This window comes from Salmo trutta, chromosome 6, assembly GCF_901001165.1.
Source record: "Salmo trutta chromosome 6, fSalTru1.1, whole genome shotgun sequence".
Lineage (NCBI taxonomy): Eukaryota > Metazoa > Chordata > Actinopteri > Salmoniformes > Salmonidae > Salmo > Salmo trutta.
The window spans coordinates 21,169,642-21,196,927 of NC_042962.1; the positions used below are offsets into that span (position 1 = coordinate 21,169,642).

Here is a 27,286-nt window from a genome sequence, read left to right on the forward strand (position 1 = left end):
GGTACCACGTTCATCTGTACAAACAATAGTACGCAAGTATAAACACCATGGGACCACACAGCCATCATACTGCTCAAGAAGGAGACGCGTTCTGTCTCCTAGAAATGAACGTACTTTGGTGCGAAAAGTGCAAATCAATCCCAGAACAACAGCAACGGACATTGTGAAGATGCTGGAGGAAACGGGTACAAAAGTATCTATATCCACAGTAAAATGAGTCCTGTATCGACATTACCTGAAAGGCCACTCGGTAGGGAAGAGGCCCTGCTCCAAAACCGCCATAAAAAAGCCAGACTACAGTTTGCAACTGCACATGGGGACAAAGAGTGTACTCTTTGGAGAAATGTCCTCTGGTCTGATGAAACAAAAATAGAGCTGTTTGGCCGTAATGACCATCGTTATGTTTGGAGGAAAAAGGGGGACGCTTGCAAGCTGAAGAACACCATCCCAACCGTGAAGCACGGGGGTGGCAGCATCATGTTGTGGGGGTGCTTTGCTGCAGGAGGGACTGGTGTACTTCACAAAATAGATGGCATCGTGAGGTAGGAATATTATGCAGATATATTGAAGCAACATCTCAAGACATCAGTCAGGAAGTTAAAGCTTGGTCGCAAATGGGTCTTCTAAATGGACAATGACCCCCAAGCATACTTCCAAAGTTGTGGCAAAATGGCTTAAGGACAACAAAGTCAAGGTATTGGAGTGGCCATCACAAAGCCCTGACCTCAATTGTATAGAACATTTGTGGGTGTAACAGTGTAGGTTCCGTCCCTCTCTTCGCCCCAACCTGGGCTCGAACCAGGGACCCTTGCACACATCAACAACTGACACCCCACGAAGCATCGTTACCCATCGCGCCACAAAAGCCGTGGCCCTTGCAACGCAAGGGGAAACCCTACTTCAAGTCTCAGAGCGAGTGACATCACTGATTTTGAAACGCTATTAGCATGCACCACCGCTAACTAACTAGCCATTTCACATTGGTTACATGGGCAGAACTGAAGAAGTGTGTGCGAGCAAGGAAGCCTACAAACCTGACTCAGTTACACCAGCTCTGTCAGGAGGAATGGGCCAAAATTCACCCAACTTATTGTGGGAAGCTTGTGGAAGGCAACCCGAAACGTTTAACCTAAGTTAAACAATTTAAAGGCAATGCTACCAAATACTAATTGAGTGTATGTGAACTTCTGACCCACTAGAAATGTGATGAAATGAATAACAGCTGAAATAAATCATTCTCTCTGCTATTGTTCTGACATATCACATTCTTAAAATAAAGTGGTGATACTAACTGACCTAAGACAGGACATTTTTACTAGGATTAAATGTCAGGAATTGTGAAAAACTGAGTTTAAATGCATTTGGCTAAGGTGTATGCAAACTTCCTCCTTCAACTGTGTGTGTGTATTTTTATATATATAAATCACTAAAATCTTAAACCGCCAGTAATGTACATCGTACCAGCTCCTTCCTGGCCTCCAGAGAAAAGCTGGTATTGAATGGAGGTTGGTTGAGACTGTAAGGTTTGTATATATGAAGGATCCCCATTAGCTGCTCCCAAGGCAGCAGCTACTATATCTGGGGTTTAGCAACATTAAGACTGTTATATACAGTTTAAAATATGACATTACATTTCATAACACTTTTCACAACACATTAAGATTGGTACTGAATGGAGGTTGGTTGGGAGACTATGGATGGTAATGAATGGAGGTTGCTTGGGAGACTATGGTTGACAGTAATGCCATGATTGTGGCTCTAGGAACCTGTGATTGCACAGCACTTGTCTCTCTGGTCGTTCTTGAGACAGACCTGAACAGACCTATTCCTACTGTTCTACGTTGATGGAACAATCTGATGGTGCTGGAGCTATATTATATCCATAGCTATTTGCTGGTCAGTGTGATACCCTATTAGAAGTTCTGTCTTTTTTAAGTTTGGTTAGTGAGGACCATTGAGCTATCGGTCCCTCCTCTCCAGTGTAGCCCTGCCCTGCCTGCCTCTCTCCTGCCTCACTGACACAGCCCTTCCCAGGGGACCTAGGGGGAGATCAGAGCGCTGAGTGTGGTTGCCACAGAGCAGAAATGGCCCTGAGTCTGCAGTTTCCCCCTGTGCAGCCCCCAGTTCACCGTCTCCAGGGATATGACTATGCGGGAGGAAGGGAGGGAGTTGGGAGAGAGAGAGTACTGCAGCAACCCTTCCCTTTATGACGAGGTGGATTTACGACGAGCGCGCGCACGCACACACACACACACTTGCTCACTCCTAGGCCCTATAATATCAGTATTTTTTTGTTGCCTGATTCCGTTTTTCCCCAATGCCCTTCGTTTTGTTTTTCCAGGTTTCTGTTTTCTTCAGGTGTTCACTCTGAATTTTTTTTTTTTTATTGGAGAACAACAATGCTTGTCCACAATGGTTAAACCACATCAGGAGACCACTTTTGAGGTCTGGGTGTAGTTACCCTTAAATTCAACTGGGCACGAGCCAGAGACCGTTCTTTGGTTAGCAGTGTTAGTTGATTTCTTATATATATATATATATATATATATATATATATATATATATATATATATATATATATATAGTTGAATTCCGTTTTAATGTCTGGATTCCGTGACGCCATCCGGGTTTTCCGCAACACAGATTTTATAAGGCTCTGCACTCCCATAGAGCCATACTGCCATCACAGTGCTCCCTCAGCACATCCCTCCCTCCCTCTATTGAAACAGATCTATACAGCAGCTTATCCATAGCTCAGCAGCTCCCTGGCCAACAGCTCCAGTTCACTTAATGGAAATCCATATCACACCCGTTTTCTCCTTTCAAAAGAAGACAGAACCTCATTTGAATAAGAGTGGTGGTGGGGGGGTGCACTTGTCTGTCATTCTGCTGTGTGTGTGTGTGTGTGTGTGTGTGTAGAGGAGGTGGGGGGGTGTGTGTCCAGTCACTCGCGAAGAAGATGGATGAGCTATGTTCGAGAGTCAAGAGATTTGAAAAGCTGCAATATTATGTCTTACTGAAACGCGGCTGGATGATGACGCTATGCACGTACTATTTGGTGGATTCTCCATGCAGCGTCAAGATCGTACAGCGGCTTTGGAGAAGTCTAAAGGAGGTGGAGTGTTTTTTAAAAGTTTTTTTTCTTCTCTGTCATAAATAGCAACTGGTGTGCTGCTTCTAGTGTGAAGGAAATCTTGAGCGTTTGTACTCCTGATATAGAATACCTCAATGGTATGCTGCAGACCCTTTTATCTACCAAGAGAGTTCTCATCTGTAATTATCACAGCTGTCTACATCCTGCCCCAAGCCTACACCACACTAGCACCCAATGAACTTTATGCTCAACCAGAGGCAGCATTTCTGGTGGGTGGAGACTTTAATGCTGGGAGACTTAAAACCGTCCTACCTCACTTCCACCAACACGTCTCCTGCGCCATTAAGGGAGCAGAAACTCTACAACATTTTTATTCTACCCAGAGAAAAGCACACAAGGCCCTCCCTCATCCTCCCTTCGGCAAATCTGACCAGGACTCCATTCTTCTGTTTCCTGCTTACAAACAAGATCTCAAACAGGACGCACCAGTGATGCGCTCAATACGGAAGTGGTCGGATGAAGCAGAAGCGAGGCTACAAGACTGTTTTGCTAGTACAGACTGGGATATGCTCCGGGATTAATTCAATAGCATTGAGGAGTTTACCCCGAGTCATTGGCTTCATCAATACATGCATAGACAATGTTGTCACCACAGTGACTATAAGAACGTATCCTAACCAAAAACAGGGAATATCCTCGCTGGACCAAAGGCTGCTTACAAGGAATGGGACATGGACGCATACAAGAAAGCTCGCTATGACCTCCGAGACATCAAACATGCAAAAAGACAATATAGGAGGTGGAATCCTATTACACCGGCGGCATATGCTTGTCGTATATGGCAGGGCTCCAGGACGATAACTGATTACAAAGGAAAACCCAGGCATGAGTTGCCCAGCGACGCAGAACTCTCAAACGAGTTAAATGCATTTTATGCTCGCTTCGAGGAATATAACACTGTGCCTTGCGTGAAAGCCCCTGTTTTTCCATATGACTGTGATCTCGCTCTCTGGGCCCATGTGAGCAAAACATTTGAACAGGTTTACAACCACAAGGCCACATTGAATACCAGGGCACTTTCTCAAAGCATGTGCAGACCAGCTGGCAAGTGTCTTCACAGACATTTTTAAATCTATCCTTGTCCCAGTCTGTAATTCCAACAGGTTTCAAGTTGACCACTATTGTCCCTGTTCCCAAGACATCCATGGTAACCTGCCTAAATGACTATCCCCCTGTAGCACTCACATCTGTAATTATGAAGTTCTTTGAAAGGCTGGTCATAGCACACATCAACACCATCCTAGACCCACTCCAATTCCCCTCCCGCTTCAACAGATCCGCAGATGACGCAATCTCAATTCCACTTCACACTGCCCTTTCCCACCTGGACAATAACTGAGAATGCTGTTCATAGACTACAGCTCAGCGTTTAACACCATAGTCCCCTCCAAGCTCATCACCAAGCTAGGGACCCTAGGACCGAACCCCTCCCTCTGCAACTGGATCCTGGACTTCCTGACGGCCGGCCCCAGGTGGTGAGGGTAGGCAACATCACCTCTGCCACGCTGACCATCAGCACGGGGGCTCCTCAGGGGTGTGTACTTAGTCCCCTCTTGTACTCCCTGTTCACTCACGACTGCGTGGCCATGCACGACTCCAACACCATCAAGTTTGCTGACGACGCGATGGTGGTAGGCCTGATCAGACTGAGATGAGTCAGCTTACAGGGAGGACATCAGAGACTTAAGTGTGGTGCCAGGACAACAACCTCTCCCTCAACATCAGTAAGACCACGGAGCTGATCGTGGACTATAGGAGAAAGAGGGGAGCACACACCCCCATCCATGTCAAAGGGGCTGTTGTGGAGCGGATCGAGAGCTTCAAGTTCCCTGGCGTCCACATCACTAAGGACCTAACATGGTCCACACACCTGCACAGTTGTGAAGAGGGCACAGCAAGCGCCTCTTTCCCCTCAGGAGGCTGAAAAGATTTGGCATGGGCCCTCAGATCCTCAAAAAGTTATTCAGCTGCACCATCGAGAGTATCTTGACTGGCTGCATCACCGCTTGGTGTGGCAAATGCACCGCCCTTGACCGCAAAGCGCTACAGAGGGTGGTGTGGACAGCCTAGTACATCACGACAACCCAGCTCCCTGCCATCCAGGACCGCTATATCAGGCGGTGTCAGAAGGCCCGAAAAATTGCCAGACTCCAGCCACTCAAGCCGTAGACTGTTCACTCTGCTACCATCCGGCAAATGGTACCAGAGCATCGGCTCTTGGACCAACAGGCTCCGAGACAGCTTCTACCCCCAAGCCATAAAACTGCTAAATAGCCAGACTGCTAAATAGTCAATTAATGATACCCAAACTACCTGCACTGACTCTCTTGGACTGACCCTATGCACACTCACTAGACTATATATATATATATATATATATATATATATATATATACACAAACCATTACTCACTCAAACATACTGCTCAAAAAAATAAAGGGAACACTTAAACAACACACCCTAGATCTGAATGAATGAAATAATCTTATTAAATACTTTTTTCTTTACATAGTTGAATGTGCTGACAACAAAATCACACAAAAATAATCAATGGAAATCCAATTTATCAACCCATGGAGGTCTGGATTTGGAGTCACACTCAAAATTAAAGTGGAAAACCAGGCTGATCCAACTTTGATGTAATGTCCTTAAAACAAGTCAAAATGAGGCTCATTAGTGTGTGTGGCCTCCACGTGCCTGTATGACCTCCCTACAACGCCTGGGCATGCTCCTGATGAGGTGGCGGATGGTCTCCTGAGGGATCTCCTCCCAGACCTGGACTAAAGCATCCGCCAACTCCTGGACAGTCTGTGGTGCAACGTGGCGTTGGTGGATGGAGCGAGACATGATGTCCCAGATGTACTCAATTGGATTCAGGTCTGGGGAACGGGCGGGCCAGTCCATAGCATCAATGCCTTCCTCTTGCAGGAACTGCTGACACACTCCAGCCACATGAGGTCTAGCATTGTCTTGCATTAGGAGGAACCCAGGGCCAACCGCACCAGCATATGGTCTCACAAGGGGTCTGAGGATGTCATCTCGGTACCTAATGGCAGTCAGGCTACCTCTGGCGAGCACATGGAGGGCTGTGCGGCCCCCCAAAGAAATGCCACCCCACACCATGACTGACCCACCGCCAAACCGGTCATGCTGGAGGATGTTGCAGGCAGCAGAACGTTCTCCACGGCGTCTCCAGACTCTGTCACGTCTGTCACATGCTCAGTGTGAACCTGCTTTCATCTGTGAAGAGCACAGGGCGCCAGTGGCGAATTTGCCAATCTTGGTGTTCTCTGGCAAATGCCAAACGTCCTGCACGGTGTTGGGCTGTAAGCACAACCCCAACCTGTGGACGTCGGGCCCTCATACCACCCTCATGGAGTCTGTTTCTGACCATTTGAGCAGACACATGCACATTTGTGGCCTGCTGGAGGTAATTTTGCAGGGCTCTGGCAGTGCTCCTGCTGCTCCTCCTTGCACAAAGGCGGAGGTAGCGGTCCTGCTGCTGGGTTGTTGCCCTCCTACGGCCTCCTCCACCTCTCCTAATGTACTAGCCTGTCTCCTGGTAGCGCCTCCATGCTCTGGACACTACGCTGACAGACACAGCAAACCTTCTTGCCACAGCTCGCATTGATGTGCCATCCTGGATGAGCTGCACTACCTGAGCCACTTGTGTGGGTTGTAGACTCCGTCTCATGCTACCACTAGAGTGAAAGCACCGCCAGCATTCAAAAGTGACCAAAACATCAGCCAGGAAGCATAGGAACTGAGAAGTGGTCTGTGGTCTCCACCTGCAGAACCACTCCTTTATTGGGGGTGTCTTGCTTATTGCCTATCATTTCCACCTGTTGTCTATTCCATTTGCACAACAGCATGTGAAATTTATTGTCAATCAGTGATGCCTCCTAAGTGGACAGTTTGATTTCACAGAAGTGTGATTGACCTGGAGTTACATTGTGTTGTTTAAGTGTTCCCTTTATTTTTTTGAGCAGTGTATGTATGTGTGTGTGTGTGTGTGTGTGTGTGTGTGTGTGTGTGTATGTATGTGTGTATGTGTATATATATATATATATAATCTCTTCTTGTGTATTTTATTTTATATCTCTTGTATTTTTATTATTTTTTTAAACTGCATTGTTGGGAAGGGCTTGTAAGCAAGCATTTTACGGTAAAGTCTACCAGTTGTATTCGGACGATTGTGACAAGTACAATTTGATGTGTGTGTGTGTGTGTGGGGAAAGCATTTTAACACGCTTGTGTAAATGCCAGGCTACCTTTTTATTCTACCTTTTTACAGAACCCCTCCAAAATGATACGGTGTATTAAACCATTTTTTCCCCCTGTCAGTAAAGTGTCTAATACGCCAAGCCACCTGGCAAAGAGACGTAAATACTGCAGCTGCATGTTCATAAAACCTAGAATGATATGAATCAGTTATTATGCAAAGCCGTGTCTTTTTATCTGCTCGACAATCATTAGTCATCATCGTGAAATCCCCACCCTGATCAGTATGGAGTATAAATCACATTTTATGGGTCACTTACACATGTTTAAGAGATGTTATTGCGGGTGTAGAGAAATTATTGTGTTTCTAGCTCCAACAGTGAGGTAATATCTTACAAGTAATATCTAACAATTTTACAACAATACACACAAATCTAAAGTTAAGGAATGGAATTAAGAATATATACATATTTGATCGAGCAATGTCGGAGCAGCATAGACTAAGATACAGTAGAATAGAATACAGTATATACATATGAGATGAGTTATGCAAAATATGTAAACATTATTAAAGTGACTAGTGTTCCATTATTAAAGTGACCAGGGATTTCAAGTCTATGTATATATGGCAGCAGCCTCTAAGGTGCTAGGGATGGCTATTTAACAGTTTGATGGCCTTGAGATAGATGCTGTTTTTCAGTCTCTCTGTCCCAGCTTTGATGCACCTGTACTGACCTCGCCTTCTGGATGATAGCGGGGTGAACAGACAATGGCTCGGGTGGCTGATGCCCTTGATGATCTTTTTGGCTTTCCTGTGACATCTGGTGCTGTAGGTGTTCTGGAGGGCAGGTAGTTTGCCCCCGGTGATGCGTTGGGCAGACCGCACCACCCTCTGGAGAGCCCTGTGGTTGCGGGCGGTGCAGTTGCCGTACCAGGTGGTGATACAGCCCGACAGGATGCTCTCAATTGTGCATCTGTAAAAGTTTGTGAGTGTTTTAGGTGACAAGCCAAATTTCTTCAGCCTCCTGAGGTTGAAGAGGCGCTGTTGCTCCTTCTTCACCACACTGTCTGTGTGGGTGGACCATTTCACTTTGTCAGTGATGTGTTCCCCGAGGAACTTGAAGCTTTCCACCTTCTCCGCTGCGATCCCATCGATGTGGATAGGGGGGTGCTGGCATTAGGTGTCTGGCTGTGGGAGGAGAGGGCTTCAGCCCAGGATATGTGTGTGTGTGTGTGTGTGTGTGTGTGTGTGTGTGTGTGTGTGTGTGTGTGTGTGTGTGTGTGTGTGTGTGTGTGTGTGTGTGTGTGTGTGTGTGTGTGTCCTCAGCCCAGAATGTGAGAGAGGAAGTGATTTTAAAGTGCTCTACAGACAGTCTCCTGTACAGAGTTTAGACTTCCTGGACGTGTGTGTGTGTGTGTGTGTGTGTGTGTGTGTGTGTAAAAACACCAGGACAGGCAGGTCTGTTCAATCTGCCTCTCAACGGGTACTAGTGCATACCAAGGTGCGTGCACACGTGTGTTCAGACATACGCACTCTCTTTCTTTCTCAACCTCTAGTCTGCATACTAACGGCAGGGTAGAGGGAGCAGCAGCAGAGATCTGTCAAATCACATTTTCATTCTGTCTCTCCGTCTCTCTCTTGGAGATATCAATCAATTCAGGGGTTTAATTGCACTCCCATGGAGAAGCTGTCGTGTTCAATTCAACTGACAGGAATGCAAATGAGAATTGACCCGTTGAACTTTGCTGTTTGGTAGTTACGGTAGTTAGTGTCTTCGGACAGGGTCTCGCATGCATATACAGTATCTCTTCCAAACCTATTGAAACAGACGGGAGGGAGGCTAACCCACTTCCTGTTGGTGTCTTTGCAGGTGGTGACGGCCATCTTGGAGTCGGGGAAGAACATGGCCAAAGAGGAGAAGAAAGCGGAGAAGTGCCCACTGCTCTACGAGTGGCACAAGAAGCAGTATGTTGGCGCTGCCCATGGCCTGGCGGGCATCTACTATATGCTGATGCAGGTGAGTTGAACACATTATCTTTAAACATTATAGTATGTGATATTGATCAGTGAGTAGATTTGACTGCTGTCTCATTAATGCATATTACAAGATATTACAGTATAGCATACAAAGCACTGTAGTAAGTTTCTTTGGCCATGTTTCTAATAATATATCATTTATTTACCGCTTTTCCTTAAGGGAGTTGCTCCTAATCCGATATCAGATCTTTTCATTCTGATGCTCCGAAATGCGGAAGACAAATTTCAGTTGAATGCGTTCAGTTGTACAACTGACTAGGTATCCCCCATTTCCCTATCCGTGAGTCTGCAGGTTTTCACAGTATCTCCCGGGAATTTGGGACTCGTGCTAAAATCGCTGGTTCCTGGTTGGCTTATATCCATGTTTTGCTTCAGCGAGAGGCTGTTTATGATTATGATGTGTAATCTAAATTCACCCAGGAGATGGATTAGCCCTCACCTGAGTTGATTAATCATTGATCACAGGAAATAAAATAAGATCAATTATTCAGGATCCAAACAACAACATCCCATAATGAGATCCTTGAGTGGCATCAACCTCCTACGCTCCCATTACCACGGTGAATGAATATGGATTAATTCGCTTTTTATATGGATTAATGTGCTTTTTTAATGATCAGTGTTCTTGGATTTTATGGCAGGTGCGGGTGTACCTCGATACATTTTTATATTTTAGGGATAAATAACCTATTTAAAATCATTTGCGAGTTGTTTTGTTTCCCCATGGTGCTTGTAAAACTGATGTGGCTCATTAGTTAAATTAGTGTGGGAGGAGAAGCTTTATGATGGATTTAAAAAATATATTTCCGCACAAGATTTCGTTATATGTGCACAAAACATTAGGAACACCTTTGCTTTCCATGACATAGACTGACCAGGTGAATCCAGGTGAAAGCTATGATCCCTTATTGATGTCACCTGTTAAATCCACTTCAATCAGTGTAGATGAAAGTGAGGAGACAGGTTAAAGAAGGATTTTTAAGCCTTGAGACAATTGAGACATGGATTGTGTATGTGTGCCATTCAGAGGGTGAATGGGCAAGACAAAATGATTTAAGTGTCTTTGAACGGGGTATGGTAGTAGGTGCCAGGCGCATCTGTTTGAGTGTGTCAAGAACTGCAACGCTGCTGGGTTTCTCACGCTCAACAGTTTCCCGTGTGTATCAAGAATGGTCCACCACCCAAAGGACATCCAGACAACTTGACACAACTGTGGGAAGCATTGGAGTCAACATGGGCCAGCATCCCTGTGGAACGCTTTCGACACCTTGTAGAGTTCAAGCCCCGAAGAATTGAGGCTGTTCTGAGGGCCAAATAGGGTGCAAGTCAATATTAGGAAAGCGTTTCTAATGTTTTGTGCACTCTGAGTATATAATGTAGGTGTTACCACTACACCACGGCTCTGCACATGCAGAGTAACTATGTAGGTTAAGGGAACCCTTTACATTAGCCTAACTTTTTATCTAGTTTCTCTGCAGCTATTTGGTAACTAGAATATCATTACTCAGTTGTACAATGAATATATATACAAAATAGCCTAATTACTGTGTATTTACAATGTAAATTACACAACCAGTAAATAAAACATCCATGTAACTCAATGGTGTCTATGACAAAAAGTAAGTCAATGAGCGCTTACAAGCCACCATAGAAGATTCCATTATGAGACCAGCCACATATGGAGGCTAGCTAGTCCTAATCCCTATCTTCACCCATTAGTATTGGAGGCTTCCAGAGTCTGTCAGAGGCCATGGGACCATGTGTTGGATATGTAATCTGCCTCTGAGAGTTTTTAAAGGCCAAAGTGGAGGAAAGTAGCTTATCTTTGATCCCCAGTGGAGAGTAGTCAGCGTTCTATCTGTGCTGGGGCATGTGCTTCTCTTTTAGAAATGTTTCGATGATCCTCCTGTAGTGCTGGCACAATCAGCATGCCTCTCCTCTCCTCTCCTCTCTTGGGATTGGCTGGCCATGCATCATCTGTCCCTTGGGAGGAGCGGTGATTGGGAGTAATGATGCCGCCCATAACCAGTTCCCAGGTTGCACTGGGGACCTTTTTTAGGTCTATAATATATGGCATTTAGCAGACCCTTTTATCCAACGCCACCTACAGTCATGTGCATACATTTTACATATGGATGGCAATCCAAGTTGCAAGCGTCATGCTCTACCAACTGAGCCATACAGGACGGCTCTAAAGGTAATCATTAACACGCAACGGACCTGCCGTGTTGCTTTCAACTACCAGTAGAAGGGAAGGAAGCGAGGAGAGGAAGCCACGTTAGACTATTGAAATGCTCCCGATGACTGGAGCCACAGGGCTCTGCACCCCCACCTCTTCCCCCTTTCAAACTCTATAGGGCTGTGGCACACACACACCGTAGGCGTTTACAGCTTTGCAAATATTTGAGACCCACACGACCCTCATTAAAACATGAACAGAGGAAGGACTGCCACCAGCCAAACTAGGAAATGCATGTAAACAACCACAGGCCTGGGAATTGTGTGTGTACAGTGTGTACTAGCACTGACTTTGCTGATAGGTACTTAATGAGGAAGATATTGGCTTACTATGACTGCGGTTGTCTCTCTTCGCTACCTTAAGATCAATGCATCTAACTGTGAGTCGCTCGATAAGAGTGTCTGCTAAATTACAAAGGTGTGTGTGTGTGTGTGTATGTACACTAGTACGCCCGTTTGTGCGTTCGTTCGTGTGAGTATTTCTCCCCCGAGCATTTACAAGGGGCTCCCAATCCAAAATTGGACACGTCTTATTTGGAACTTATGAAAGTTTGTTTCCATCTATCTATCTATCGATCACTCTTAGAAATGTGAAAGCATAACCGTGAGAAGTAGGTGTGTGTTGAAGGTGCTGCTAATAACCCCCCCACCCGCCCTCATATGTGAACGAGGGACCAGAGCATCTCTGCCACTACCTGTGATGCATTGTTGTCCCCTGTTGCACAACTGAAAGCTCATATAGATTTTGCCTTGTAACAACTCCAATCTGGCATTGGCATACCCGGCCCCGCGAGAATGCTGCCCAGCAAATGTCCCCGATAGCGGCCTGGACCGAACCCAACAGGAAATCAATTATTTAGTAATCCCCAAGCTGTTGGACTACCTCCATTTAGGCCTGTGTTTCTCACTCTAAAAGGCTACAATTCAAAATGTTTTTGCCAACTCACTCTCAGGGCACACAGTTATCAATGGATACAACTTGATTCCTTTTTCTGTCCGATGATAACCACTACTGCGCGCGCGTGTGTGTACCCAGCTGCTTTGAGTAAATAGATTGTGTATATGCATTATGTTCCCTGTGTTAGAGCAATGCAGTGTGTGTGCGTGCATGTGTGTGAGCACGTGTGTGTATAAGTGCGGTGCGTCATTGTGACGCACATGGACATGCTCTGCTACACACCTATACTCAGAACACACACACACACCCATCTTCCACTCATCCATCCTTCCTTTCTTTCTCTCCTCTTCCCTCCGATTAATAACAGTGGCTCTCTCTCTTCCCTCTCTCCTGCTTCATCCTTTTTCCTCCTTTCCTTTCTGTCTAATAATGTCTTACAGACGCTCTCTCCATTCTGTCTGATCTCCCTCGCTGTAATATTCTTTAACAGCAGTTCTCTCTTTCTGGCTGTAATATTCTTTAACAGCAGTTCTCTCTTTCTGGCTGTAATATTCTTTAACAGCAGTTCTCTCTTTCTGGCTGTAATATTCTTTAACGGTAGTTCTCTCTTTCTGGCTGTAATATTCTTTAACAGCAGTTCTCTCTTTCTGGCTGTAATATTCTTTAACGGTAGTTCTCTCTTTCTGGCTGTAATATTCTATAACAGCAGTTCTCTCTTTCTGGCTGTAATATTCTTTAACAGCAGTTCTCTCTTTCTGGCTGTAATATTCTTTAACGGTAGTTCTCTCTTTCTGGCTGTAATATTCTATAACAGCAGTTCTCTCTTTCTGGCTGTAATATTCTTTAACAGCAGTTCTCTCTTTCTGGCTGTAATATTCTTTAACGGTAGTTCTCTCTTTCTGGCTGTAATATTCTATAACAGCAGTTCTCTCTTTCTGGCTGTAATATTCTATAACAGCAGTTCTCTCTTTCTGGCTGTAATATTCTATAACAGCAGTTCTCTCTTTCTGGCTGTAATATTCTATAACAGCAGTTCTCTCTTTCTGGCTGTAATATTCTATAACAGCAGTTCTCTCTTTCTGGCTGTAATATTCTATAACGGCAGTTCTCTCTTTCTGGCTGTAATATTCTATAACAGCAGTTCTCTCTTTCTGGCTGTAATATTCTATAACGGCAGTTCTCTCTTTCTGGCTGTAATATTCTATAACAGCAGTTCTCTCTTTCTGGCTGTAATATTCTATAACAGCAGTTCTCTCTTTCTGGCTGTAATATTCTATAACAGCAGTTCTCTCTTTCTGGCTGTAATATTCTATAACAGCAGTTCTCTCTTTCTGGCTGTAATATTCTATAACAGCAGTTCTCTCTTTCTGGCTGTAATATTCTTTAACGGTAGTTCTCTCTTTCTGGCTGTAATATTCTATAACAGCAGTTCTCTCTTTCTGGCTGTAATATTCTATAACAGCAGTTCTCTCTTTCTGGCTGTAATATTCTTTAACAGCAGTTCTCTCTTTCTAGCTGTAATATTCTTTAACAGCAGTTCTCTCTTTCTGGCTGTAATATTCTATAACAGCAGTTCTCTCTTTCTGGCTGTAATATTCTTTAACAGCAGTCCTCTCCTTTTTCTTCTCCTTCCTTCCTCCTCTCTTCCTCTCTGACAGTATTCATATCCAACAGCTCCCTCCCTCCCTGTCTCTGGCTGTATTATTATCTAACAGCAGTCTTCTCTCCCGTAGGCCATGTTTCTCAGCATGGTTTTTCTTTTCTTTCTCTCGAGCCAAATCAAAAGATTTTCCTTGTCATAAATTCTCTCTGACACTTGCCTCTAATTCATCTCTCTCTGTGCAGTAAAAACCATCAAGTGCATATTCAACACTGCTGAGTGCTATTTGGGATAATGACTGTTGAATCTGGGATTTCTATTTGATTTGACTCGATTCTTCTAAGTTTAGTTAGTCTCTTAATGAAACCCAGTTAAAATGGCCCGCACTTTAAAATGCCTGACATTCTCTCATAAGTGTAACATCTGACTAACCTGCTGCATGTAAAGCTGAAGTGTACCGCCTGGGATGTTTCTGACCAGGTGATATGTTGTGTCTTAATTGTTCATTGCGAGAAGGATGATTGTGATATGCATATCATCAGATGTCAGTATTCCACAATAGTTACACCACCTGTCTTCATGTCCCCTGAACTTGTGCCTCCATATTGTTATTGGTATCCAATTGGTAGTAGTTACAGTCTTGTCTAATCGCTGCAACTCCCGTACGGACTCGAGAGAGGCGAAGGTCGAGAGCCATGCGTCCTCCGAAACACAACGCAACCAAGCCAAGCCGCACTGCTTCTTGACACAGTGCACATCCAACCCGGAAGCCAGCCGCACTAATGTGTCGGAGGAAACACCGTACACCTGGCGATCTGGTCAGCCTGCATTGCGCCCGGCCTGCCACAGGAGTCGCTAGTGCGCGATGAGACAAGGATATCCCTGCCGGCCAAACCCTCCCTAACCCGGACGAGGCTGGGCCAATTGTGCGCCGCCCCACGGGCCTCCCGGTCGCGGCCGGCTGCGACAGAGCCTGGGCTCGAACCCAGAATCTCTGGTGGCACAGCTAGCACTGCAATGCAGTGCCTTAGACCACTGCGCCACCCGGGAGGCCCTGTGCCTCCATATTGTTACCATGATATTTCTACAAAGGATGTGGATATGGATTTTATTTACTTGGTACCTATACCTCTCTCCCCTCTCCTCTCTCTCTCTCGGTCTCTCCCTTTCTCTCTCTCTCTCTTTCGTTATCTCTCTCTCGTTCTCTCTCTTTTATTCCCTCTTTTTTTCCCTCTCTCCCCCTATCTCGTTCTCTTGGTCTTTTTTCTTTCTCTGTCTCTCTCCCTTGCTCGCACTCTCTCAGCCCAGTGCTAAGGTGAACCAGGAAGTCCTATCTGAGTTGGTGCGGCCCAGTGTGGACTACGTCCGCCACAAAAAGTTCCGCTCTGGGAACTACCCGTCGTCGCTAAGCAACGAGACGGACCGGCTGGTGCACTGGTGCCACGGGGCGCCAGGAGTGGTGCACATGCTCATCATGGCACACAAGGTGAGGGACACACACCGCACGATAGTAATGTCTCTTCAAGTAGATCTGAAAGGATTTTGGATAGAAACACTCAACACCACTCTCTCTCTCCTCTCTAGCACAGCTCTCTAAACCTCATTAATACACTCTCACGATATTAGGGCTCGTTTGTTTTCCTAATATCAATATCACGTTAACTAACCCCATGAGTTCCATTATAGCACTCAGCTACTCTCCCATACAGAGGACTGAGAGATAGCAGTGAACCAGGCCCTCTCCTCTAATGCCTCCAGCTCTGCCACTCTCAAATAATTGCATGGAATCACCCAGGAAAGAGAATTAAATCTATAGCTGGAGGTAACGAACTTAACAGCTCCTGCTGCATCTCAATGCTCCGGCGCCGTGGCTCGTCGCCTAGGAGAAATACACAACCCACAGTGACGCCTAGTGGATATCAGGTGCACTGTAGGACCAAGGCCCCTTTTCACAAAGCGTCTCACAGTAGGATACATGATATTATACGGACAGTGGAGGCCTGATCCCAGATCAGCACTAGGATCACTATGGGCCCCGGTGTCACATTTTGATTACCGACTGAATTTAAACAAGCACTACATCCCAGGTTTGACATGCTAGTCCGCTGGTTTAATACCGCAGTCAATTTCAAGAGGTCTTATTGAGTAATGGGCTGTTTTTCTGCTGTGCTCAGCGTGGCCTCTTTCAAGACTCTCACAGCAGGTCTGAAAACGCACACTCTCTCCCTTTGAAATGACTAATAGAAGGAGCGAAAGAAGGAATGGAGATCATGTGGTGAGCATTTTGAGCATGTGTTGTCTGAGGAGAGGAGATTTCCCCGGATAAACGCTTCATCTCTTGACAAACAACATGCATTTCATCAGTTGTAGTGTGGCATGAATACACACACTCACGTTCAGGGGGGTGCACACACACACACACACACACACACACAGTGCAGGGTCATTTCATGTCTCTTTGGTCCATTAACTTCATGAAGGAATACAATGTGCGTATCACCTGTATTCAGGTTCCTGCCTTCTAGGACGTTTTTCCTAGCCAATGTGCATCTGCATTGCTTTCTCTTTTGAGTTTTAGGCTTGGTATCCGTAAAGCACTGTTAGAAATGATGAGTTAAAATGGGCTTCATGAAATACAGTATCAAATCAATGAACTGTATCTTTGGCTATTTCAGTCTCACTATGTAATGTAAGGGCAATTGATTAGGTGTACATGAAGAACATTACAGATTTCTAAATAGCAGGGCACGATGAAAGTACTCTAATACCATGTTTCTTACATCAAATCCTTTCCGATCCCCACGTATGTATGTGTGTGTGGGTGTGGGAAGTTGGGGGTTGGATTTCAGATGGGGTTTGGGATTGGCCATGAGTCTAATGTCATGTCTCCCCTTTCCTCCCTCCCTCCAGGTGTTTAAGGATGAGAAGTACCTGAAGGATGCTGTGGAGTGTGGGGAGGTGATCTGGCAGAGAGGCCTGCTGAGGAAAGGTTACGGTATCTGTCACGGCACGGCGGGCAACGCCTACTCCTTCCTCACCCTCTACCAGCTCACCCAGGAGAAGAAGTACCTCTACCGCGCCTGCAAGGTAACACAACACACTGCAGTGTGTGTGTGTGTGTGAAGAGGGGCTGTGGAGCTCCTGGTTGCTCCAGCAGTGTTGTCCTCCTTCAGATCTTCTTCCTCTGTTTGAATGAGATGGGAAGGAAGGATTCGCCCACACATGCAGTACAGCGTAGGCAGCCTGCCCTAAACAAGCCTGCTAAAGACACGACTACACTCTGTGACACAAAAGTCTTTATCGTGACATGTATTGTACCATTGGCCAATATTGAAGGCCATTCTTCTTACTGACAAATAATCAGTATATGATGAGTCATTCAGTCGGATTTCATGTTATGGTGTTATGTCTGCGTTGTCGCTTGCTTGCGTCGATATGTATTGTCTCGGTGTGAAATCCGGTTGTCGGTGAATGACTTTGTCATTACATTTTGATCAATTCATTTGTGCATTCGTTTATCCGATCCTCAGGATTTTAGAATTACTGCATGCATGGTTCACATATTTACTTATTCATTCATTTATCCAATTATGGTAACATACAGTATAGTCTATTGTCTTTCATGTTCAACCCTATGTTCCGGTAATCACATTGGTCCTCATTTTTTCCCAGTTTGCTGAGTGGTGTCTGGACTACGGAACCCACGGCTGCAGAATCCCAGACAGACCGTACTCTCTGTTTGAAGGTGAAACTTATGTTTAAACCCCTTAAGCAGACAGAAACATCCCCAAAATACGTGACATTTTCCTACCTTCTCTTCTTCCCATTCAATCAATGTAATAACCACTCTGTAATTTAAGAGAAAATGCAGACTGAATTTGCTTTACATATGTACAGTACCAGTCAAAAGTTTGGACACACCTACTCATTCAAGGGTTTTTCTTTATTTTTACTATGTTCTACATTGTAGAATAATAGCGAAGACATCAAAACTATGAAATAACACATATGGAATCATGTAGTAACCAAAAAAGTGTTAAACAGACAAAAAGTGCTCAGCATATGTGGGAACTGCTTCAAGACTGTTGGACCGGCTGAAGCATGACGTGGGGTGGGCGCCTGCCGAGCCCACCAAGGAAAGAAGACCTCTCGAGCTAGCTAAAGTGTGGAAGCCCCACTAGCTAGCTGAGGCACCCCTGGTTCCATCGGCGACGGCACCCGGACCCAACATCACCAACCAAAAATAAAAACCAAAACTCCCTGCTGCTTCTTTTAGTGGTGTCAGCATTCTGTAAGGACCGACGCTGGAGACGAGAAGCAGGTACAGGGAGTGAACATTTTAATGAAACAACGGACATGAAACAGAACAGGAACAGCGTTTGGACAGGGGAACAATACCGACATCAATGCTGACACAGGGAATAAACGGAGGAGCACACAGATATAGAGGGGGTAATCAACAAGATAATGGAGTCCAGGTGAGTACAATAAAGTGCAGCTGCGCGTAATGATGGTGACAGGTGTGCGTAATGAAGGGCAGCCTGGCGCCCTCGAGCGCCAGAGAGGGAGAGCGGGAGCAGGGCGTGACAGTCTGAGTGTTGGAGTGTGGCCCTCTGTGTCGGTACATTTACAAATTAAATAAAATCGTGCCATCTGGTTTGCTTAATATAAGGAATTTGATTTATTACATATACTTTAACTTTTTACTTTTATTCAAGTATGATAATTGTGTACTTTTTCCACCACTAGACTCATCCCTCATTCAGTGTAGTAAAATAGGGAGATAAGAGAGGAGCCTCTGTACCTCTCTATTAATGAGATTTGAGGAGCCCTGCTCTCTCATTGTAATTGAACTGAGAGATGTCACACATGCTGTCTGCTAATACAATTGAGAGATTGACCCAATACTGGAAATTTCACACACGATTAACACATTGTTAGCAATTCTGATGTTCCATGGCATGTGGAATTATTTGACAACAATGTATTTAGGAAATAAAAGTGCACTCTAAACGACTTCTGCACTACGTCATGTTTAATGAGCTAGTGAGGCTTTTGCTCTTACCTCTCTGAACCTTCCTGGGACTTAAAGCTCTCTGCCTCACTATGACTGGGTGACAATTGACTTAATATTTTAATCATCATTTTTCCCCCCTATAATTATAATCTGATAAATGTTGTGTGAGGGTGTGAAGTCAACTTTGATAACTTTAGCAGCTGGTCAGGAAAGGCTGATCTTACATCATAAAACTTGTCAACGGGCACAGTCCAAATAATCTGAGAGTGGCAATTACAGTGCCTTCGGTAGGTATTCAGACGTCAGACCCCTTGACTTTTTCCACATTTCGTTACGTTACAGCCTTATTCTAAAATTGATGAAATAAATACAAATCCTCAGCAATCTACACACAAATACCCCATAATGACAAAGCAAAAACATTTTTTTATTCAAAAAAACAAAAATACTTTATTTACATAAGTATTCAGACCTTTTGCTATGAGGCTCAAGCTCAGGTACATCCTGTTTCCATTGATCATCCTTAAAATGATTCTCAATTTTAGAATAAAGCTGTAACGTAACAAAATATGGAAAAGGTCAAAGTGTCTGAATACTTTCCAAAGGCACTGTAGGTTACCTTCAGTTTGGCAATGATTGGCCTCTGTTTGGTTCTGCCATTGGTCCACTGGTGAGATTTCCCTATGCCAGCTTTGTCCCCCCATCCCCTCCACGTGTTGTGTGCAGCCACATGAAATGTCTTGACTGGCGTTTTACCGCCACATCTCCATGGCAACCAGTTGCTGCCACGTCTAGGTTGTAGAGTCAACATGGGCCCATATATTACTAATAAAATTAAACTGCTGCAATATTTTTTACTAGACTGTTTATCAGTGGAAGATTAATTCAGGCAGGAATGGGAAAAGGGAGCGTACGTGTTGTTGGCCACCAGGTTTTGCACACATCTCAGGAGGGTTTTTGTCCCACTCCTCTTTGCAGATCTTCTCCAAGTCATTTAAGTTTCGAGGCTGACGTTTGGCAACTCGAACCTTCAGCTCCCTCCACAGATTTTCTATGGGATTAAGGTGAAGTTGTCCTGTCCCCTTAGCAGAAAAACACCCCCAAAGCATAATGTTTCCACCTCCATGTTTGACGGTGGGGATGGTGTTCTTGGGGTCATAGGCAGCATTTCTCCTCCTCCAAACACGGCGAGTTGAGTTGATGCCAAAGAGCTCCATTTTGGTCTCATCTGACCACAACACTTTCACCCAGTTGTCCTCTGAATCATTCAGATGTTCATTGGCAAACTTCAGACGGGCATGTATATGTGCTTTCTTGAGCAGGGGGACCTTGCGGGCGCTGCAGGATTTCAGTCCTTCACGGCGTAGTGTGTTACCAATTGTTTTCTTGGTGACTATGGTCCCAGCTGCCTTGAGATCATTGACAAGATCCTCCCGTGTAGTTCTGGGCTGATTCCTCACCGTTTTCATGATCATTGCGACTCCACGAGGTGAGATCTTGCATGGAGCCCCAGGCCGAGGGAGATTGACAGTTCTTTTGCGTTTCTTCCATTTGCGAAAAATCGCACCAACTGTTGTCACCTTCTCACCAAGCTGCTTGGCGATGGTCTTGTAGCCCATTCCAGCCATGTGTAGGTCTACAATCTTGTCCCTGACATCCTTTGAGAGCTCTTTGGTCTTGGCCATGGTGGAGAGTTTGGAATCTGATTGATTGATTGCTTCTGTGGACAGGTGTCTTTTTATACAGGTAACAAGCTGAGATTAGGAGCACTCCCTTTAAGAGTGTGCTCCTAATCTCAGCTCGTTACCTGTATAAAAGACACCTGGGAGCCAGAAATCTTTCTGATTGAGAGGGGGTCAAATACTTATTTCCCTCATTAAAATGCAAATCAACTTATAACATTTTTGACATGCCGTTTTTCTGGATATTTGTTGTTGTTATTCTGTCTCTCACTGTTCAAATAAACCTACCATTAAAATTATAGACGGATCATTTCTTTGTCAGTGGGCAAACGTACAAAATCAGCAGGGGATCAAATACTTTTTTCCCCTCACTGTAGATAGTTAAGTTAATAGTTATATTCAGTGCATTCAGGAAAGTATTCAGACTCTTTCCCTTTTTCCACATTTTGTTACCTTAGAGCCTTATTCTAAAACTCTCATTCTATACACAATTCCCCATTACAAATGTATATTACATTATTTTTAACTTTATTTACATAAGTATTCAGACCCTTTCCTCTAAGAATCATAATTGAGTTCAGGTGCATCCTATTTCTATTGATCATCCTTGATGTTTCTACAACTTGATTGGAGTCCATCTGTGGTAAATTCAATTGATTGGACATGATTTGGAAAGACATATAACCTGTCTATATAAGGTCCCACAGTTTACAGTGCATGTCAGAGCGAAAAACCAAGCCATGAGTCGAAGGAATTGTCCGTAGAGCTCCGAGACAGGATTGTGTCAAGGCACAGATCTGGGGAAGGGTACCAAAACATTTCTGCATAATTGAAGGTTCAAGAGAACAGTGGCCTCCATCATTCTTAAATGGAAGAAGTTTGGAACCACCAATGCTCTTCCTAGAGCTGCCCGCCCAGCCAAACGGAGCAATCGGGGGAAAAGGGCCTTGGTCAGGGAGGTGACCGAGAACACGATGGTCACTCTGACAGAGCTCCTTTGTGGCGATGGGAGAACCTTCCAGAAGGGCAACCATCTCAGCAGCACTCCACCAATCAGGCCTTTATGGAACAGTGGCCAGATGGAATCCACTCCTCCGGTAAAAGGCACATGACAGCCTGCTTGGATTTTGCCAAAAGGCACCTAAAGAACTCTCAGACCATGGTCTGATAAAAATATGATTGAACTCTTTGGCCTGAATGCCAAGCATCACGTCTGGAGGAAACCTGGCACCATCCCTACGGTGAAGCATGGTGGTGGCAGCATCATGCTGTGGGGATGTTTTTCAGTGGCAGGGACTGGGAGAGTAGTCATGATTTGAGGGAAAGATGAACGGAGAAAAGTACACAGAGATCCTTGATGAAAACCTGCTCTAGACCGCACAGGACTTCAGACTGGGGCGAAAGTTCACCTTCCAAAAGGACAACGAACCTAAGCACACTGCCAAGACAACGCAGGAGTGGCTTCGGGACAAGTCTCTGAATGTCCTTGAGTGGCCCAGCCAGAGCCCGGACTTGAACTTGATTTAACATTTATGGAGAGACCTGAAAATAGCTGTGCAGCAACGCTCCCCATCCAACCTGACAGCTTGAGAGGATCTGCAAAGAAGAATGGGAGAAACTCTCCAAATACAGGTGCACCAAGCTTGTAGCGTCATAACCAAGAAGACTCGAGGCTCTAATCTCTGCCAAAGGTGCTTCAACGAAGTACTGCGTAAAGGGTCCGAATACTTATGTAAATGTGGTATTTCAGTTTTGTATTTTTACAAGTGTAACTTGATCACCTCACTTAAGTTGCACTGCAGGAGTGACTCACCTCACGAATAGAAAATAATCTAACAGGCGAAGCGATTAACGTGGTCTGCTTTATCTATTACCTAATGCACAAGTTGACTGCAGGTATTTATTTAAAATGTACACATTTTAATTGATTAAACTGTATTGGAAAATCAGTGGGTATTTCAGAATACCCTGGCATACAGTATACGGCCCAACCCTAGGTTGTAATGAGACCCTGGTTTCTTTCTCCATCCTTACTCACAGCAAATATGTGTTTTAAAGTTCTAGATTTTGCTGATTGATTTCTTGTGTATTTGACTGTTGTAAATTGTGAAATAATTCAGCATTAGCTGCTGTTGATACCATGTAACGTCGCCTTATTGAATTTGAAATAAACCATTCTCTCTTATCCAGGTATGGCCGGGGCTATCCACTACCTGTCAGATTTGACCCAGCCTGAGTCTTCCTGCTTCCCTGCATTTGAACTTTAACCTTTGGGTCGTAGACGGACCTCATCCCCCTTTCATTCTGAACATTTGGGAGAGTGCGATGAGCAGGGCTCTTGGATGAGGGGGTTTGGGGTGTGATGGACCCCTGGCGTCTTGACGAAGGGAACCCTCAGCCCAGAACTGCAACCTGTGGAGGGCTGCTGTCCCCTGCTCCGGTTTTTCAGACACATGGACGGAGGAAAAACACCCCAAAGCCCTAGGCCTTTAACTCTGTAAACGCTGTGTGTGTGTGTGTTGGGGTTTTGTTGTGAATGGGAAGAAAATGCTGTTTTGTTAGTGGATCTTTGCCTCTGCATGCCTATCCATATCTCCTTCTCTGTATGTGATGTCTAATCTTTGTCTCACACCAGTTTTTAGTGCTACTCCCTCTTCCCTAGAGACTAATTATCTTTGCATGGGGACATCAGAAAACATGTATTTGCCTTGGAATGTGCGTGTCAGTCAAATGTTAATGTCTAACAGTAAATTGGAGTGGCTTTTTGTATGTCACTGTGTTTTGTCCCATTTTCAATTTGGTTAATGTGCTGAAGAGAGGACTTTTGTTAAATGCCGCTTTGACCTTTTCCCATGGATATTGTTTCCCTCAGGCGAACAGCGTTACATTATGAATGTTGTACAATAAACTGGGCTTCAATTGCTGACTTACCGAGTGATTACAGTACAACGTCTTAAATAAAATGCATTCTTACCTGCCTTTTAGAGGACTGACTGCTTAGGTTTGGTTTTGGGGGTGGAAAACAATGGTCAATAGTCAAAGTGGTGCATCTCAATATGAGGTACCGAACAGATGGCTTTATTTAACATATGAGTAGGAGGAAGTCTAACGGGGTTTGGCCAATTAGTGTTCTTTAGAAAGCCACCTCAGGCCAATGTGAGTGTTACATAAATATTAATTACGCCCACCTATCACTTCCAAGTTAGGACTGCCATTGCCTGGAGTTATATGTACTGTTAAGTCACCCAAAGCTAACATTCTGGGATGACTCGGTGTTTGAGTATTTCTATCTGCAGTGGTATTGAACTACATGACTACAACGGTGCAATACAAGTTAATGAGGAGAAATGTGGCTTCTGGCTGATTTTATGTAAGAATACAAGCAAGAGAGGAGGATACCATTCTATAGAATGTTTAGGGAGTGACTCATTCACTTGGTCTACATTTTATCTGAGGGGAACAGTTTTCCTTCCAGATGATAATATTTTCATTAAACAAATATGACATCCAAGTATAAAACCTTCCATCTCAAAGCACGACTGAACAGTGAGAAGGCAGTCACGGACAACTTTAAAGTGAATAAATAAACACTAACTTCTATCGGAAGGAAACTTTATTAACCATTTCATGGATGGATCATTTCTATTTTTTTGGAATGTAAAATGGCAAAAACCAACCGTCTGGTACAACAGTAAAAGCAAATCCTAACTCTAGCTCTACAAATTACATTTTAAACCTTGGTTGCATAGTTAAATGATCATATTAGCCAAACTTATACACAACATCCAATAGTAACACTTACCATAAATTAGATCTCCTTCCTTGGTTCTGCTGTAATAGTGTCTACGTACCCAGTTTGCCGGCTAACCTCAAGGACATTCCAAGTCAATGACAGTTGTATCATTAACACTGGGTGGTTAGTTAAGATCTGTTTTAACAGATGGTAATGTCCCATATCCTGCTCAGAAAAGAGTCAACTCCCTATCTTAGGACACTTCCACATGATTGCCTTTGTGGAGGGGTTGAGTGCCTGATCCACTCTGACAAATAAGTGTAAACAGAAGAACATATCCTGGTACTTTCACCCAAATGGTCAGTGCCAGCTTTAGGACTTGGTCAACCATTGGGACATGGGCACTCTACTACACATACACATTCTACATGTGAGCTTGATCGCTTGTTTATGTGAAAGCAAACCATTTTGTATTCTCTGAAATGCAAAAGGGTTTCAGATTCATACATGGAAACCATTTTTACCACAGTAAATGTGTACAGCGCTGTACCTACCTACGCAGAACCAGTTGGCCGTTAACACTCTAATGTGCGATGTTTAAATGGCGAACAGATGGTACATCGTGTTTGAGGAACTAGGCTACTGAAAGAGTACAGATAGCTTTTGTGACTACCACTACTTTGTCTAGAGATTATTGCAGCACAGAAATTGAGAATCCATAAGTAAGCAGTGTCACTGGGGTGGGCCATCAGTCAGAAAAGCTTCCCATATGCAAAATGTAATCCAGTTGCAACCTGCGTGCGTGTGTGAAACAAACATATAGTTTTGGGATAATCCTCATTCTGGTTGAGCTCCTTACTGTACAAACTCAAGTCTCTCTGAGAACCATGGCTGAACTTCTATGGGGATCACATCTCGCTTCGAGTGGAAATGGATGCTTAGAGAATATGGCGTAGGTAGAGTTGTGGTAGGTTTCACCATACCCATGCAGCCACTGACTGAAATTGTCATTTGAAACCACGTGACTTGGTCTCAATTGGGGGTCCGTCTGGTTGATTTGATTCTACATTTACATTTTAGTCAGTTAGCAGACGCTCTTATCCAGAGTGACTTACAGTAGGGAGTCCATACATTTTTCCTACATTTGTTTTTGTACTGGTCCCCCATAGGAATCGAACCCACAACCCTGGTGTTGCAAGCGCCATGCTCTACCAACTGAACTACGCATTCCCTGCCACTTTGTGGTGTCCTGATCCAGAGCGCCGAATCGCCACAGTCAGCACCACAGGAATACACACATGCATCCACAATGTGAATGAAACGCTGCAAACAAATCGGCCTCTCATAATTACCTCTCTCTCCAGCGCACATAATAGGTCTGATAAATCCAGGTCGGTTTCCTTTCCCTTCACAGCAAATGGGCACAATTTGCGCAACGCATCCTGACAAGTGTTTATTGTCTAACATTTTCTCAGTGTTAGGCGAACACAGGCAGCAACAGAGAGAAGCCCAATTATTCAGCCTCATAATAGGAAAGTCTTTGAACCTTTTAAGCCATATAAACGCCTTTTGTTTTCAACTTCTCCAAGGTGTCTTTCAATTCAAATTTGCTATTGCTCCTGTACAGTTTAGATAGTGGTTGGTCTTATGCCCTTGTTCCTGGATCAGTTTCTCTACCCTAATGTTTACTTGAATCGATATTCATCTAAAAGCAATGTGCTGATCTTGGGTAAGCTTTCGGCATCAACTTCCACAGTTTGGTGTCTGTGGCATGAACACCCATCTACAGGAGTCTGTGAGCGACTCAGTACATATCATAGTCACAGGCAAGACCATGCCCATCAAGATGGCATTGCCAGCAGAAAAGACTGAGGTGGAAAGTTATGCTTTTGTGAAAAAAGTGGGCAAGATAGAGGAAGGGTGAATGACAGTGAAATCCAAGCCATGGAGATACGGCGATAAATTCAGCCCGTCTTTGTCCAGAAGACCACCGCCTGCAGCACAGGTCCCCAGAAGGCAGTTTGTCTCTAAAGGTGGTTGTCTGTATCTTGTCCCTAGGACTTGGGCTGATGGTGAAGGTATAACAGTGGCAGACAGATTGTAAAATGTCCCCTCCTCTCCTTGTCCTGTCTGTTCTGCTCGTGATGAGGTCACCATGAAGGAGAAGAAACGGAGGGGACGCCGCAGTGACTGGCAGCCTTTACCTCTTCTCTGGTGTCCGGAACACCTGTTCGTAGGGCGGAGGTGGGTGGTTGCAGTACGAGGGCGGTGGAGGGTAGGCGCTCATGTGGGCAGGGCCGGGCTGGATGGGGTAGGTGGGGGTAAGGGGTGATGTCATGATGCCAGGGTCACCGTAGCCCACCATGCCAGGTTGCTGGGATACTGCATGGGGAAGACAGAGAGCGATAACTGTTAATCATCTTTTTACAAATGTGTGGTACAAATATACATTCTGTGAACAAAAGTGTGTGTGTGTGTGTGTGTGTGTGTGTGTGTGTGTGTGTGTGTGTGTGTGTGTGTGTGTGTGTGTGTGTGTGTGTGTGTGTGTGTGTGTGTGTGTGTGTGTGTGTGTGTGTGTGTGTGTGTGTGTGATGTGATTTGTGGAACTACTTAATGTGTGTGGGTCTGGTGATTGCATGCTCATTTGCATTTCCTGTTTCCTTAAAAAAACACAACAGTGCACCAGGCACTACTGTAATCATTGC

The 27,286-nt window shown here is 44.7% G+C and overlaps 2 protein-coding genes across 3 annotated transcripts in view; one reads left to right on the forward strand and one right to left on the reverse strand.

Moving 5' to 3' along the window:
- lancl2 (LanC lantibiotic synthetase component C-like 2 (bacterial)) overlaps positions 1 to 23,832 on the forward strand; it is a 62,760-nt gene extending 38,928 nt beyond the window's left edge. For both annotated transcript variants that reach the window (XM_029755717.1, XM_029755718.1), the window contains exons 6-10: positions 9,247 to 9,393; positions 15,453 to 15,635; positions 17,060 to 17,236; positions 17,822 to 17,894; positions 23,039 to 23,832. In XM_029755717.1, the coding sequence (XP_029611577.1) occupies positions 9,247 to 9,393; positions 15,453 to 15,635; positions 17,060 to 17,236; positions 17,822 to 17,894; positions 23,039 to 23,115 (657 nt within the window). In that variant the 3' untranslated portion in view covers positions 23,116 to 23,832. The remainder of the gene's footprint in view (positions 1 to 9,246; positions 9,394 to 15,452; positions 15,636 to 17,059; positions 17,237 to 17,821; positions 17,895 to 23,038) is intronic.
- Positions 23,833 to 24,446: 614 nt separating this feature from the next.
- The window catches only part of LOC115195642 (vesicular, overexpressed in cancer, prosurvival protein 1), a 92,289-nt gene continuing 89,449 nt past the window's right edge, over positions 24,447 to 27,286 (reverse strand). Inside the window, exon 5 of the mRNA XM_029755720.1 lies at positions 24,447 to 26,963. Within this exon, the coding sequence (XP_029611580.1) occupies positions 26,782 to 26,963 (182 nt within the window). The 3' untranslated portion in view covers positions 24,447 to 26,781. The remainder of the gene's footprint in view (positions 26,964 to 27,286) is intronic.